Genomic DNA, 18,154 nt, shown 5'->3' on the forward strand with positions numbered 1-18,154 from the left:
ACTATCTACCCTTCAGAAAAATGTTGAATACCCATCTCTTCAAGAAAGCTTACCCCTAATGACCCAACTTAACTTTTTAAGCCCACCCACATGACTCCTGTCCTGACGATTATCATACCTAGACCATGTCTGCCAATCTCCTTATGCTCATCCCCCAATCTTTTCTTCTCCATCCTCCCTACACCATACCCCTCCCAATCTCTTTTCCTTTTGCTCATCCTATCTTTGTTTACCTCTCCATGTTCAATTTACATATCCTTAAAACCCCACTATTACTATGTTTACTACAATTTGTAATATTCTCCTTCAAGACTTTGTAATTCTATTTACTATGTAACCCGCATTGAACCTGCTATGTGTGGGAAAGCGCGGGGTACAAATGTAATAAATAAATAAAAATAAATCTATTCTGTAAAATGTGTTTGGTGGCACGTGAACCTATTCTACAGTATTGGACACTCTCAGGACCTCCGGCATATTGGCACTGGAAGAATCAGTTGCACCTCTAGGCAATATGGGAGACTAGAGATGCTAAGGGCTCACTCAAATGCAAAAAGCAGTTCCTGCTGGTGTGGGATTCTTACTTGCAGATACTTAGCCCATGAGGACATAGTCTGCTACTTAATACCATATAGAAGACGTAGCTTACTACTTAATACCATATAGAGAGGCAGTTATCTTTGTATAGAATTTGTTAACTTTACCAACACCCTTCGATTTGGGGATTGGGATAGGGAGGGATATAGATTGGGGATCCTTTCCCCTGTCGTAAACTCAGGAGCCATAAGAACACAGGTTCTTCTTTTGGATATGGGCAAAGGGGTGGGTTATAGTGATCAATGGATATTAGGGGAGGATAAGGGAAGGAAGATGTTTTGTATTTATTTAAAATATATCATTCTGGGCCCTTTTACAAAGGCGCATAAGGGCCTATGCACTTCCAGAGCGCGCCAAATTGGCATTACTGCCCAGCTACCACGTGCCCCAGGCGGTTAATTCTGAATTTGGCATGCGCCAAAAGCACAGGGTAGAAAATATTTTCTATTTTCTACTGTGTGGCACTTACCTCGTGGTAAATGGCAGTGGGCACATGCTACATGCTTACTGCCCAGGTAGTGTGTGAGGCCTTACCGTAAGTCAATGGGTGGCAGTAAGGTCTCAAGCCGAAAATGGGCACACACTGGTTTTTATTTTGCCGAACGTCCATTTTCCAGCTCCTTAAAAAAAGGTCCTTTTCCAGGATGCGGTAAAAACTGGTCTGGCATGCACTCAAAAGACGCACTGGCACTGCCGCAAACCACTTTTTGCAACTGCTTAGTAAATGGCCACTCTGTTGTTATTCTGTTTAATTTTTCAATAAAATTGTTTAAACATAAAAAATTTAAAAATAAAATAAAATACAACGTAAATAAAAAATAAACTGTTACCCAAAAAAAAGAACAAAATTATACTATGGTATATCTTTGTACCACACATTCGCATTGCTGTACATTTACTTTACCTTCTGCATGACTTTCCTTGCCCACTTCAATTGTTTAATGTACCACTGTGCTGCAGGAATAGAGCAACGAGCTGCTCGCAAAAGCAGGAGGATTCGCTGAAGAACTCCTGAAACTTTTTGCCGATAAACTTTCTCAGCTCTTAAATGCGCATCATCTTGACCACCCTGGGGAATAAAAATGATAAAATACTCATTACCACTAGATCAGTTACAGATAAGTAGACTGAAAAGTTACTTTGAATGAGCAAGCCACACAGCTTTGAGCAAATGTGTACAATGTTTATATGAAAGATGCATCCATAAATGATATCAAAATTTGCCCACTGAATTATATATAGTTATACAGTTTTCACACGATTCTATAATCAATAGCACAATAATATCACTGTATCCTACTGTTCATATGTAGTTTCTCTTATATTAGACCTCAGAGGTGTTGTTGATATGAATTTCCACTTTAATGTTATGAACATCCTCCAAGGGCTCACATCGACACATGTTTCGCCTTACGGCTGTTTCAAGACAGTATGCCCCTAGAAACATAATTATAGAATTTACTTTCATACAAATACATTTTATATATATCCTGACCATTCAACAACAGATCTATTACCTTACACTCTCATAGCTGAGTAGATTATCTTCAATCGCGAGCCATCAATATGGCCGCGGCGTTTTGTTTTACTTTAAAGAAAATCAGGTGACTCGACCAACCAATCACAGTTACTTCCTATAGCATCAATTTACAGCAGTGTTTGCCATTCAATTTCCTTATTCAGTCCATAAGGTTCAACTGATTTCAATTTAAATATCCAATTCTGTTCTTTGTAATTTAAAATGGATTCTATGTTGCCCCCCAATTCATTAGGTATAACTATATCAATGATTCTCCATCTCAAATCATTGTATGTGTGTTGTTTTTCCATCCAATGCTGAACGATAGGAGCTTCAATAGACTGTGTGTTAATTTTTGATTTATGTTCATTTAATCTGATTCTGATAGGTCTACTGCTTCTCCCGACGTATATTTTATCACACGGACACTGAATAATGTAAACTACATTTCTCGTGTTACAATCAGTTTTATGTTGCGCTTTGATCTTATATTCATTCGTAGGGGATATCCAACTATTACCTGCTATAGATAAAGGGCACCATTGACATGTGCCACAACTTCCATGACCAATATCATTGGACATATTCCTACAAGAAAACTGATGTTTGACAAGTTCACCCACATTCTTCCCCCTTTGTAGGGCTGTGATCGGATGTTCCTTAAACCTGTCATTTAATTGTAAAACATGCCAATGTCTATGTATGGCTTCAGTTAATGCTCCTGAAGCTTGAGAATAAGGTAATACACATACAGGTTTATCATTATTAGCAGGACGTTTGTATTGTAACAACAAAGTTCTGTTTGCGTATTTAGCACGCAAATAAGCTTTTCCAATTATTTGTTTAGGATATCCGCGAACTCTAAACCGTTGGGTCAAGATCAGAGCTTGTTGTTTAAACTCTTCATTTGTAGAACAGATTCTTCGTAAACGGAGAAACTGACTAATGGGCAAACTTGCCTTTAATTTGGTGGGGTGATAACTATGGAAGTTTAAATAATTGTTCCGATCAGTCTGTTTCTTATATAGGGTTGTATTAAAACCAGTTGGTGTTATATTGATTTTAATATCCAGAAAATTCATAGTATGACTTGAAAAATGAAGCTCGAAAGATAAATTCTGATCCAAATGATTCATCCAACAATGGAATGATTTTAATTCATCCTCTGATCCAACCCATAAAAAGAAAATATCGTCCAAAAAACGCTTCCATAGTTTTATTTTCTTAAACCAATTACTTGTATATAGTTGAGTCTCTTCAAAATTCGCCATATATAATGGCAAACGACAATAATATTTAGTATCCGATAGATGTTTATCAGCTTCAAAGTCATATTGAGTAGAATGTACGACAATAATATTTAGTATCCGATAGATGTTTATCAGCTTCAAAGTCATATTGAGTAGAATGTACATTCTACTCAATATGACTTTGAAGCTGATAAACATCTATCGGATACTAAATATTATTGTCGTTTGCCAATGGACCCTACAGCTGAACTTCAATCACAAATTAAGGAACTGATATTTACAGCTCATCGGATCGGATGTCTTACTCTAAAAGAAAAATTATTTTTGACACCTAAACATCCAAAGATACCGAATATCTATTTTCTACCGAAAATACATAAAGATATCATACATCCTCCTATACGTCCGATTGTATCAACACGTGATTCGGTGTTAGAACCTTTATCAATACTGCTTGATCGATGTCTTCAACCTTTTGTACAAGATATTAAATCTTATATACAAGATACCACTCAAATGTTAAACATCATTCAAGAATTTCAATTTCCTTCGGAGAAAATAATTATGGCCACTTTAGATGTATCGGCTTTATATACAAATATTCCTCAGGAGTCAGTCTTGACGCTCATTGAATCTGTTCTAAATAGGAGAACTATGCCAGCACGAATACCTACATATCTATTAATGGAGATGGCTAATTTGGTGGTACAAAAGAACTATCTTTATTTTAAAGGGACTTTTTTTGAACAAGTCCATGGAGTAGCCATGGGCGCCACAGCAGCCCCAGCAATAGCAACATTATATATGGCGAATTTTGAAGAGACTCAACTATATACAAGTAATTGGTTTAAGAAAATAAAACTATGGAAGCGTTTTTTGGACGATATTTTCTTTTTATGGGTTGGATCAGAGGATGAATTAAAATCATTCCATTGTTGGATGAATCATTTGGATCAGAATTTATCTTTCGAGCTTCATTTTTCAAGTCATACTATGAATTTTCTGGATATTAAAATCAATATAACACCAACTGGTTTTAATACAACCCTATATAAGAAACAGACTGATCGGAACAATTATTTAAACTTCCATAGTTATCACCCCACCAAATTAAAGGCAAGTTTGCCCATTAGTCAGTTTCTCCGTTTACGAAGTATCTGTTCTACAAATGAAGAGTTTAAACAACAAGCTCTGATCTTGACCCAACGGTTTAGAGTTCGCGGATATCCTAAACAAATAATTAGAAAAGCTTATTTGCGTGCTAAATACACAAACAGAACTTTGTTGTTACAATACAAACGTCCTGCTAATAATGATAAACCTGTATGTGTATTACCTTATTCTCAAGCTTCAGGAGCATTAACTGAAGCCATACATAGACATTGGCATGTTTTACAATTAAATGACAGGTTTAAGGAACATCCGATCACAGCCCTACAAAGGGGGAAGAATGTGGGTGAACTTGTCAAACATCAGTTTTCTTGTAGGAATATGTCCAATGATATTGGTCATGGAAGTTGTGGCACATGTCAATGGTGCCCTTTATCTATAGCAGGTAATAGTTGGATATCCCCTACGAATGAATATAAGATCAAAGCGCAACATAAAACTGATTGTAACACGAGAAATGTAGTTTACATTATTCAGTGTCCGTGTGATAAAATATACGTCGGGAGAAGCAGTAGACCTATCAGAATCAGATTAAATGAACATAAATCAAAAATTAACACACAGTCTATTGAAGCTCCTATCGTTCAGCATTGGATGGAAAAACAACACACATACAAAGATTTGAGATGGAGAATCATTGATATAGTTATACCTAATGAATTGGGGGGCAACATAGAATCCATTTTAAATTATAAAGAACAGAATTGGATATTTAAATTGAAATCAGTTGAACCTTATGGACTGAATAAGGAAATTGAATGGCAAACACTGCTGTAAATTGATGCTATAGGAAGTAACTGTGATTGGTTGGTCGAGTCACCTGATTTTCTTTAAAGTAAAACAAAACGCCGCGGCCATATTGATGGCTCGCGATTGAAGATAATCTACTCAGCTATGAGAGTGTAAGGTACTAGATCTGTTGTTGAATGGTCAGGATATATATAAAATGTATTTGTATGAAAGTAAATTCTATAATTATGTTTCTAGGGGCATACTGTCTTGAAACAGCCGTAAGGCGAAACACGTGTCGATGTGAGCCCTTGGAGGATGTTCATAACATTAAAGTGGAAATTCATATCAACAACACCTCTGAGGTCTAATATAAGAGAAACTACATATGAACAGTAGGATACAGTGATATTATTGTGCTATTGATTATATGAAAGATGCATTCATTCAAAATTTGTGCAGGATGCCTAGGTCAGGAAATCTTCCATAAAAGCATAAAAATTATTTAGTATTGCAGCTCTAAAACTATAAGAGTTGGGATATTAGACTACCATTGGTGACTTATTTCACATGAGCAGTTCACTGTTATCTGCTCATGACTTTCTAATTTCCTCAAGAGTCATTCATGAGGTACTTTGTCAAATGCCTTTTGAAAATCCAGATACACATTGTTAACTGGCTCACCTTTATCCACATGTTTCTTCTCCATTTCAAAGAAATGTATAACATTGATGAGGCAATTTTTCCCCCTATCAAACCCATGCTGGCTTTGTCTCATTATTTCATGCCTATGTATATGCTCATTAAGTGGCCCTTTTACTAAGACACATAGACGCATACAATGCATGTCAAATTAGAACTACTGCCTGGCTACCACATGCCTCAGGCGGTAATTCTAATTTTGACACGCGACAGAAGATAATTTTTATTTTCTACCACATGGCGCTAACTGGGCAGTAATCGCCAGTGTACAAACGCTGACGATTACTGCCCGGTTAACACGCGAGATCTTACTGCTTAGTCAATAGGTGGTGGTAGTAAGGTCTCAGGCCCAAAATGGACACATGCTGATTTTTATTTTGCCGCATTTTAAAATTTTTAATGACATGAGACCACAAAGAGTGAACTGCAAGTTATTGCAGGTAGAAGGAGCCAAAAATAAAAAGCCAAATGCCTTGTACATTCCAGTCTAGTTCATTTTTGGCCTGGGAGGATCAATTGATAATCGTTAATAGACCGGAGAACCCGTGCTAGAGTGTAAGGAATAGTAAGAGCAGCTAGATAATCTGGGTAGCCCATTTTAAACGCTTTGAAAGTAAGAAATGCAATTTTATAAGTAATTCTTTGGATAACAGGTAGCCAGTGGTGTTTTCTAAACAACGGAGTAACGTGATCTGATTTCTTCGCATGAGATAATAATCTGTCACATTCTGTACAGTCTGCAACTTTTTCAATAAAAAATGTGTAAGGTCAGCAAAGACAATATTACAATAGTCCAATTTGGTTATAAGAAGGAAGAAAATAAGAACATGAAATGTATTATCATCAAAGAGATGTCTTACTGAACGCAACTGCCAGAGAACGAAAAACTAGTCTTGTATAGCTGAGAAACTTGTGCAAGCAAAAGGTAACTTAGAATCAAGAATACTTCCAAAATATTTAAATGATTTCACTGGCACAACAGGATTGCAAAATGAGATAGTGTTTGTTGGAGAAGACAAGCGATTTGTAATCCAGTATGCAACAGTTTTATCTTCACTAAGCACTAATTTGTGATCAAATAACCAGTTTAAGCAGTCCTGAAGTGGACCTAGGTGTGGTGAAAAAGGGTCTGCTAGATAAAGTAAAAGGATATCGTTTGCATAAAAATAGGCAGATATACCTTTAGAGTGAATAAGACTAGCCAAAGTACTTAGAAACAGATTAAAAAGAAGAGGTGGAAGTACCACAGTGTGAAGGCTGAACATTGGAACAGATCTTGGAAGAAATCACTTTTACAGACCATCCTGACAGAAAAGATGAAAACCAATTCAGAACAGTACCAGAGGTCCCCAAAGCAGATAATTGAGAAAGAAGTTGGATGAGTCAGATCAAAAGCTGCTGACAGATCTAGTGAGACAGTCAGTGGTCTGTAAAAGAGTGTATATCACCAAGAAGTGCTGCCAAAACTGTTTCAGTACTGTAATTTTGCCGGAAAACCCGACTGCCAAGGATTTTTCGATAAAAGATGAAAGTTGATACAAGACAACTTTTTCCAAGATCTTGGACAAAAAAAACAAAGGTACAATTCAGGTCAACAGTGAGCAGGGACCGCTGGGTCCAATGATTTATTTTTAATAATGGGCTGAATAATAGCCATCTTCCATAAAAGAGGCACCTGGCCAAAATTCAGACTGTGATTAACCATCTTTAATAAAGGTTGAAGAACATTCAACTCCAGTATCTTTAGCCATGTGGCAGGAAAGGGGTCTAAGGCACAATGTGTAGCTCTCAGAGATTATAGTACTTTTTTTTAAAGATTCCATAGCTTGAAGCTGGAAAGAAGACCTCTTTGCAGTACTGATACAGAAAAGTGGGAAGAGGGGAGTATTCCGGGATCAGTAGGCAACTGCAGTGGGACATCACTCACGGTGGTCAGCTTCATATTAGCAGCAAAAGATGAAAAAGGAGGGAAAACCTTCTGTAAGTCACAAATCTTGGAACAGAAGAATTAAGATAAATATTGAGCCATTGGCATTAAGCCACTAATGTTTCCACAAGGGCCAAGTGTTTGTCTATAGAAATGAAAGATCTCTTTGGAAATATTTGATGTTCTTTTTAACCTTTCTGTATGTGAAGAAACAGTGTGTTTTAAGCCTGTAAAATGTATTGGATATTTTCCTAGCTAAATTAATTCTGAAGAGTATTTCTCTAGTTTGGCCATCAGATGGTACATGTTTATGCTTAAAGCTGTTACAGAGGATTGACTTCTCTTTCTTTTAGTTAAAACACAGATAATAGGAAGTGCCTGTAGTGATGTAACCAGTTTTTATTTGAAACTTGACTGCTGTGGGTTTTGGCTGGCCTGGAGTTTGAAATTACCCAGCAGATGCTGGCTGTTGCTACAGTCTTAGCCCGGGAGGAATGAGAGACAGATCCCTTTGCGGAGGCTCTGTGAATTATATATCCTGACCTTCCCAGGTACTGTTTAGACAGTATATAGATGTTCAGTTTGCGTTATAATTGATCCATATGTCAGTTATTTGTTATTGTTTGCACTATTTTGTTGCACTGTTCAATATTTTTTTTTTAAGAGAACATACATAATTGTTTCTTCGCTCTGATTGTCCAGTCCAATAAAGAATCCGAGTGGTTTGTGTGTTGGGTCTGTGAGTGCTCTCTGGGAACTGTGGGACCCCTGGGAGTGTGGCTCCAGTAACCCAGAAATCACTGTGGATATTTTGAGAGCAGAAGACTCGACCAGAGGTGGTTCTGACCCAGTCAGTGGAAGGAGGGTGCTAGTGTAGAGCACAAGCAGCAGGTGCAGGCAGACCCTTTAAGTGATACAAAGTACCACTTTATTCACAGACTCGACACAGTACCGTGTTTCGGCCACCGGCCTGCTTCAGGAGTCTTAAATGTTTCCAAACAGACTACAGAGTGACGTATCAAAACTTCAAGGGTCTTTCTAAAGACCATTTTATTTTCCGACTGATCCTTATTTCCTTATCTCCAGATCGATTCTTAGTACCAGAATCATTTAATCATTGTAAGGTCTTCAAGATCTTGTACCTTTTAATTTGCATGACAAAAACCTCAGATCCTGGTTCTTCATCCTAACCCATGGAATATGGACCTGAACTCAAGGCCTTGTATCTTCCAATGAAGAAAGCCCCCCTCCCCAAGGCCCCAAGGTTTCCCTTCCGACTCCTCCAACTCTGAAAAGGCCCTGGAAACCTACGAACTGTTTAATAGATAACTCAATAGTTTCCTCATGTCCCAAGGAAACCCACTTTCCTTTCCAAGAACTACCCATGCACCCAACCCAACCCCATACCAAAGATACATAGGACACCTATTTCTTTCCTCATCAGTCATATATGATGTGTTTAGGCTCTCTCTGCCCACAGACTCCTGTAAATTCCTACCCAATTTTAACCACCTCCTACCCAATACATTTGTATAAAACTCCTACATGACTACCCAGAACTTTATGTCAACCCACCCCGCTCACAGTTTCACTCTTCTGTTTCCCTTTGCAACCTCCTTTATTATATCATTCACAACACCCTCCACCCAATCCATCCCCAAATCTCCACACTCAATATCACTTACACCCCCAGCTATTCACATCCTCCTTTACTTATTCATTCAACCATACATGCATGCAATATAAACAACACTGTACCCCCTAATAGCCAGCTAGGAACTGAAGCATAAAATACTGAACAAAACAGAACTCTTATGTCATCACTCCAAGTCACCACCATACAATCTCCAGGCAAAAGGAGAATCAAGTGAGGTTTCCCCCACCCCACTTTCTACCCATGAGATGTGGAGTATTTTTCTTCTTCTTATGTTTGTGTTATGTGGTATATATTTTATTATATTGTCCTCTAGTTTTATAAATTGTACACTGCCTTGACCTGTTCACCAGAAGAGATGGTATAGTAAATATCCAATAAACAAATAAACAATATCCATGAGAATCTCCCAAGAAACCTCCAATGTTGAAGGTCAAAGTAACGTTTGGAGGATCCAGAATCTCAACAAATGAGAAGATGCCCCAATGGAAGTCCACCATTTGGAATGTATAAGCACAGTTTGGTCTCTTATGGACAGCCCATCACAGGAAATGTAGGCCACTCAATCACCATTGTCCCAGCGGACCTGGTCTTGTCCACTATCTGTTTCTCAAAGTAGTCGCAGACCTCAAAGGGACAGACCAATACATGCAAACTTTGTCATGCTCCAAACACAACCACATGAGATACTGCAGGACAAACAAAATTCCTGCCTGAAACAGGGGAGCACAATGAGAGGAGAACTCTGAGCTGTCATCTGGGGGGGAGTAATCTTGAAAGATGAAAATTGTCTTGCCTTCATATCTATGTAGCAGAGTTGCCTTACTGGATACTAGGTTCCACTTTAGGAGTCACTAACCAAGAAAAAGATCTAGATTTCATTATGGACAATACGCTGAAATCTGCTCAGTATGTGGAGGCAGCCATAAAGCAAACAGAATGCTAGGATTAGGAAAAGGGACAACAACTACAACAAAGATTATTATAATGCCTCTGTATCACTCCATGGTACAACCTCACCATGAGTATTGTATGCAATTCTGGTCACCGTATCTCAAGAAAGATATAGCGGAATTAGAAAGGGTTCAAAGAAGGGCAACCAAAATGATTAAGGGGATGGAACTTTTCTCATATGAGGAAAGGCTTAAGAGGTTAGGGCTCTTTAGTTTGGAAAAGAAATGGCTCAGAGGGATAAAACAGAGGTCTACAAAATCTTCAGTGGAGTAAAACAGGTACATGTGAATCACTTGTTTACTCTTTTAAAAAGTACAAAGACTAGAAGACACTCCAAGAAGTTACATGGTAATACTTTTAAAATGAATAGGAGAAAATATAATTTTTAACTCAATGAAGTTAAGCTCTGGAACTCATTGCAAAAGGATATGGTAACAGCAATTAGAGTATCTGGGTTTAAAGAAGTTTTCGACAAGTTCCTGGTGGAGAAGTCCCTAACCTGCTATAAAGATAGATAAGGGAAAAGCCAATATTTATCCCTGGGATCAGTAACATGGAGTCTTGCTGCTCTTTCAGATTCTGCCACGTACTTGTGACCTGGATTGATCACGGTTGGAAAAAGGATACTGGGCTAGATGGACCATTAGTCTCACCAAGTATGACAGTTCTTATGTTCTTATCGGGATTTATTAACTGCATTTATGAACATATTCACTCAAGGCAGTGTGCAGCACATACAGCGCAACATAAAATAAATTTTTATCATAACACTAGCAACATGATCAAATATAAAATTAATAATCAATGAGGTAAACTTGGAGGCAGTAAATTAAATTCTAGTGACAAATATGATACACTATCAGAAATATAAAACAGTCATATAACAGAAATATGTCAGCAGAATACGAATGATACCATATGATAGGAGCATGGAAGAACATTCATATAACATAGATATGATACTCTCAATATCAGTACAATGCAAATCAAACACCATAACAAGCATGCATTAGAACATTAAATTAACAGACATGATGCTCATACTGTTGGTACAATACAATGAAACATCTTAACAGGAAGCCCAATGGGCAAGTGCAGTTGAGACATACAGACAGGACACGATGGATGCTACAAAGTCACTGGGATAAACAGATGGATGGCTAGAAAGAAGGCAAAGTATAATGCAGCTGAATAAGATAAGGCACTGGTCTAAGTTACAGGATGGGCAGCAAGTTAGTTCAGATGCAGAGTGAGTGGACAAGTCACCATATGTATTAAAGACTTGGGAGAAGAGTCAGGCTTTCACCTATTTCCTGAAGCAGAGGTAGTCTTGAGTTAGGTGAATCACCTCTGGGAGTGAGCTTCAGAGAGTGTGGACTATGGCCAAGAAGACTCACTTGTAGGAATCACATTGTGAGATTTCTTTTCAGGAGGGTACAGATAGTGATGCTTCTTAAAGAGAACCATAGAAGCCTCAAAGGTGTGTGGTGACAAACTTATTCTTTAGGTACTCTGGCCCATGTTATCTGAAGACCCTGAAAATCCAAGAAAAAAATTGAAATCTGGCCCTGTAAGATACTGGTAGCCAGTACAGGGTTTGCTGGAAGGGTGTGATATGGTTGCACTACTTGCAGCACTCTTATCAGTTGTGCGGCAGCATTTCAAATTAGTTGAAACTGGTGCAAATTCTTGTAGGTTTGTCTAATGTACAGGGCACTATAATAGTCCAGTAGTGATGTTATCAGGGCATGGACCACTGTAGTCAGACTCATCTTTTTGATATACTGGGAGAGATTTCATAGTTGCCATAGGTGACAAACAGTTTTTAAAGATTTGAATTTGCAGGATCAAAAGGAAGTGTATCCCAAAATTCCTGACCTGTGATTTTAGGGAGAGTTCTACTTCTGAAATGGTAGTTTGAAGTCAGGTACCTCACTACTTGTGTGTTAGGAACCCACAGAATCTCTGTTTTGCTTAGGTTCAGGCAAAGTTTGTTGGGGGGGGGGGGTGGTTCCCATTCCTAAGTTGCTGTTAGAAAGGCAGTCAATTTACGCAAATCTGTGAATAGACTTGGTTCAATAGGCATCAACTAAACCTTGCACAGCTAAAGGCTTGGAGGTAGATATTAAATACAATAGATGACAGTATGGATCACTGTGGTACCCTGCAGTTCAGTGCCCAGGGTAATGATGTGCTATTGCTAAACAGAACTGTGCCACCAATACCTGTTTCTGCAGCATGATATTTATGATTCACTTTGTTGAAGGCTGCAGAAAATCCAGCATCAGTATCAAAGCAGAACCCCTGGCACAATTTCTGTGGAGATTGTCAAAAAAGAATATGAAAACTGTAATTAAGTTGAATGCAGACTGCTCTGTAAGTTTAGCCAAAAAAGGGATAGTAGAAACTGGCCAGTAGTTTTCAAGCTTGTCCTGTTCAAGGGACTTTTTCAGTAGGGGGCCCATTACAGCAGTTACCCTTACTCAAAAGCGGTGTTAACAGATTTTTTTTCTTTCTAGCTGTACTATCTTTGCTGGATAGGGGTCAAAGAGGCAGGATGTGGGCCATAAGCGGTTTTTCAAAAATCTTCTCCGTCACCTGGTTGAATCAGTTACAGATGGCTGTGCATTTGTGTGTGTGTGGGGGGGTGTTCATTATCTGGTGGGATGCTCAATGGAACTACCCGTAGCTCCTGTGGAGACCTTTAATTTTGTTGGCAAAGTATGTAGCAAAATCATTGCTGGTTGGTTGTAATTGGGAAGGCTGGTTCTGTTGTGGTGTTTTCAGTAGAACATTAACTATTTTGACTAGCTGCTTGGTTGAATTTGTAGCCTGTTCAATGCATTGAGAGAAATAAATAAATATTGTTTTGGGGTTTTTTTGGTTATTGTTAAGACCTGGCAGTACATTTTTTTGTAGTTGAACTTGTCTTAATCTAGGAGAGAGTTCCGCCATTTTCTTTCAAGTTTACATCCTTGACACTTAAGGACCCATTGTACTAGATAGAACCACCAAGAACATTTCTGTTTGAGCATAGGACCTTTTTAGTGAGACCATTTTTTCTAAGGCTACCACTAAGGGTATGTACTGCTATGGTTTTACAGCCTGCTTTACTGACACAGACTACTCAGTAATTACTGTGGATTCTTTTGGATTCGTATTAGATAAATGAGACCTTTATTAGAGGTTCTAAATTCTATACAATGATTAGCTTTATAACTGAAAAGAAACAATACCTATAAAGAATCATTATATCACTGGTCCCTACATCTAAACAATGCTAGGAGTTCCTAGACCAGGAAAAGAAGCAATACACTACACATTCATCATATCTATACATACATCATATAAACAATCATTACATCACTAGTCCTTACATCATCCAGGCTCTTATCAGCTGGGGAGGCCCTGTTCACAGCGAAAACCAGGAGTTTCTTTGACCAGGAAATAGATGAGCTTCCCCATTTCACTGACAGAAACTCCCTTTTTTAATAGGCTGTTCAGAACTAAGGAAAATTACAGAATGCTTGAGAATTTCTCTGTTTAGGTAAACAAGCCATACTGTGGGAATGTGGTCACATGTTTCCCAATCCAGGTGGCCAGTCTGAACTTGAAAATAGGCTCCACCTCTCCCTTCACATACCAAATTAATTAGAGCTGTGTCTTATCTTCTACATTCCAACTTATTTTCACACAATCAAAGTTAATCATTTTTAAATAGAATTACTTCTATTCACAAATACAGACCCCAAGTGAACTTGTTGGTCAAGGCAGATAGAGTTGAAAAGCAGTCTCTAAAATCCTTTTTATTACAGGGTACATTCCAGATGTCAAACTGTTGTTGAATTTCCTTACAAACTCTGGTGTAATTCATCTGTTTTAGGGTAGTCCTTTATAAAAAATTAAATTAGAAAAGGATCTATCCATGATAGGAATGTTACCCTGATACCATCAGCCTTGTGTTCAAACATGTCATCCCCTTTGCAGAACATATAGGGGGGTTCATTTTCAAAACAGAAAAACGTACAAAATGCAGCATAACGCAGCAGATGGATGTTTTTCTTGAAAAAGTCCAAATTGCTATTTTCGAAATACATTTTAAGATGTTTTTCTATGCAGTTCGTCTGCAGTGCATCCAAATCATGAGGAGTTATGTTGTGGGCAGGATTTGGGCATTCCCAGAACGTGGATGTTTTTCTGCCATAACAGAACAAAACAAAAGTGTCCAGGGCTGAGTTGGACATTTTGGTCTGGACCTGTTTCAATCATGACCATCAAAAAAAGGTGTCCTAAATGATCAGATGATCACTGGAAGGATTAAGGTATGACCCCCCCCTTAATCCCCCAGTGGTCACTGACCCCCTCCCACCCCCTAAAGACGTGAAAGAAACAGTACATACCAGCCAAGGACAGTAAATATGTCCTTGGCACAATCTAGTGGTCAGTGAAGTGCACTGTGGAGAAGGGGACCCACTCATATCCTGTGTTACACTTATGGTGAAAGTGTAAGCCTTCCAAAGTACATAAGTACATAAGTAATGCCATACTGGGAAAAGACCAAGGGTCCATCGAGCCCAGCATCCTGTCCACGACAGCAGCCAATCTAGGCCAAGGGCATCTGGCAAGCTTCCCAAACGTACAAACATTCTATACATGTTATTCCTGGAATTTTGGATTTTTCCAAGTCCGTTTAGTAGCGGTTTATGGACTTGTCCTTTAGGAAACCGTCCAACCCCTTTTTAAACTCTGCTAAGCTAACCGCCTTCACCACTTTCTCCGGCAACGAATTCCAGAGTTTAATTACATGTTGGGTGAAGAAAAATTTTCTCCGATTTGTTTTAAATTTACTACACTGTAGTTTCATCGCATGCCCCCTAGTCCTAGTATTTTTGGAAAGCGTGAACAGAAGCTTCACATCCACCTGTTCCACTCCACTCATTATTTTATATACCTCTATCATGTCTCCCCTCAGCCGTCTCTTCTCCAAGCTGTATAGCCCTAGCCTCCTTAGTCTTTCTTCATAGGGAAGTCGTCCCATCCCCGCTATCATTTTAGTCGCCCTTCGCTGCACCTTTTCCAATTCTACTATATCTTTCTTGAGATGCGGCGACCAGAATTGAACACAATACTCAAGGTGCGGTCGCACCATGGAGCAATACAACGGCATTATAACATCCTCACACCTGTTTTCCATACCTTTCCTAATAATACCCAGCATTCTATTCGCTTTCTTAGCCGCAGCAGCACACTGAGCAGAAGGTTTCAGTGTGTTATCGACGACGACACCCAGATCCCTTTCTTGGTACGTAACTCCTAACGTGGAACCTTGCATGACGTAGCTATAATTCGGGTTCTTTTTTCCCACATGCATCACCTTGCACTTGCTCACATTAAACATCATCTGCCATTTAGCCGCCCAGTCTCCCAGTCTCGTAAGGTCCTCTTGTAATTTTTCACAATCCTGTCGTGATTTAACGACTTTGAATAACTTTGTGTCATCAGCAAATTTAATTATCTCGCTAGTTACTCCCATCTCTAAATCATTTATAAATATATTAAAAAGCAGCGGTCCTAGCACAGACCCCTGAGGAACCCCACTAACTACCCTCCTCCATTGTGAATACTGCCCATTTAACCCCACTCTCTGTTTCCTATCCTTCAACCAGTTTTTAATCCACAATAGGACATTTCCTCCTATCCCATGACCCTCCAATTTCCTCTGTAGCCTTTCATGAGGTACCTTGTCAAACGCCTTTTGAAAATCCAGATACACAATATCAACCGACTCCCCTTTGTCCACATGTTTGTTCACTCCTTCAAAGAATTGAAGTAAATTGGTCAGACAAGATTTCCCCACACAAAAGCCATGCTGACTTGGTCTCAGTAATCCATGTCCTCGGATGTGCTCTGTAATTTTGTTTTTAATAATAGCCTCTACCATTTTCCCAGGCACCGACGTCAGACTCACCGGTCTATAATTTCCTGGATCTCCCCTGGAGCCTTTTTTAAAAATGGGCGTTACATTGGCCACCCTCCAATCTTCCGGTACCACGCTCGATTTTAAGGATAAGTTGCATATCACTAGCAGTAGCTCCGCAAGCTCGTTTTTCAGTTCTATCAGTACTCTAGGATGAATACCATCCGGTCCAGGAGATTTGCTACTCTTCAGTTTGCCGAACTACCCCATGACGTCCTCCAGGTTTACCGTGAAGTCAGTAAGTTTCTCCGACTCGTCCGCTTGAAATACCATTTCCGACACCGGTATCCCACCCAAATCTTCCTCGGTGAAGACCGAAGCAAAGAATTCATTCAGTCTCTCCGCTACGTCTTTGTCTTCCTTGATCGCCCCTTTTACCCCTCGGTCATCCAGCGGCCCAACCGATTCTTTTGCCGGCTTCCTGCTTTTAATATACCGAAAAAATTTTTTACTATGTTTTTTTGCCTCTAATGCTATCTTTTTTTCATACTCCCTTCTTGGCCTTCTTAATCTGCACCTTGCATTTGCTTTGACACTCCTTATGCTGTTTCTTGTTATTTTCAGACGGTTCCTTCTTCCATTTTCTGAAGGCGTTTCTTTTAGCCCTAATAGCTTCCTTCACCTCTTTTCAACCAGGCCGGGTGTCTTTTGGACTTCCGTCTTTCTTTTCTAATTTGCGGAATATGTATGGCCTGGGCCTCCAGGATGGTATTTTTGAACAGCGTCCACGCCTGTTGTACAGTTTTTACTCTCTCAGTTGCCCCCCTAAGTTTATTTTTTTATTTTTTTAAAGCCTACTGTACCCATATAAAGGTGATACCTGCAGCCATAAGGGTTACTGTAGTGGTGTACAGAGTTGGGTACTGTAGGTGAGATGTGTACCTGGGACCTTTTATGTAAAGTCTACCACAGTGCCCCCTAGATGCCCCACTGCTCTGCTGGGATGTCTGTATGGCCAGCCTACTAAGAAATGGTGCATGTTTTGTTTGTTTGTTTTTTAATTATACTTACAATCATATATATCACCAGTTTCCACACAGTGACCAAAGAAATCAAGAATCACAATCACAAGGAAAATTTTCAGTCAACCACAAAGGAAGATAATCTTTCATCCACAATAAAAGTAACAGAACCAAGCACCAAGGAAAAAAAAAAAAAAAAGAAAAACATTATAAATAAGTAACAAGATAAAACGTAATATAGACCCAACACCTCAGCCTGTCTATAGACAGTGAACACTAATCTTTAGGAGTTTGAACATGTATCTTTCAATCTTCCTTTGCCTGTAAAAAGTCCAATAGTTGCTTATGGTCAAAAAACATATATGTTTTAACCTCAAAAACTACAATACATACACAAGGAAATTTTAACATAAAGGTGGCACCCAAGGCCAACACCCTTGCCGAAGGACGAAAGGTGGCCTGACATCGCTGGTGTTTCTCTAGCTAAGTCAAGAGAAATATGAATCTTTGATCCCATAAACAGCTTATTCATATAGTGTAAATAGAAACATACCGTATTTTTCGGACTATAAGACGCACCGGACCATAAGACGCACCTAGGTTTTAAAGGAGGGAAATAGGAAAAAAATTTCTTTCCTTTTTCCCTCCTCTAAAACCTAGGTGCTCCGGTGCGTCTTGTCCGAGTTCGGGATCGCCCTCCCCCCGGCCCTGTC

The 18,154-nt window shown here is 39.0% G+C and overlaps 1 protein-coding gene across 1 annotated transcript in view; it reads right to left on the reverse strand.

Annotated features, from left to right (window-relative positions):
• The window catches only part of LOC115461867 (ciliogenesis and planar polarity effector 1-like), a 337,061-nt gene that overhangs the window by 63,809 nt on the left and 255,098 nt on the right, over positions 1 to 18,154 (reverse strand). The window contains exon 20 of the mRNA XM_030191927.1: positions 1,502 to 1,666. Coding sequence (XP_030047787.1) covers positions 1,502 to 1,666 — 165 coding nt within the window. The remainder of the gene's footprint in view (positions 1 to 1,501; positions 1,667 to 18,154) is intronic.

This window comes from Microcaecilia unicolor, chromosome 2, assembly GCF_901765095.1.
Source record: "Microcaecilia unicolor chromosome 2, aMicUni1.1, whole genome shotgun sequence".
In the NCBI taxonomy this organism is placed as follows: domain Eukaryota; kingdom Metazoa; phylum Chordata; class Amphibia; order Gymnophiona; family Siphonopidae; genus Microcaecilia; species Microcaecilia unicolor.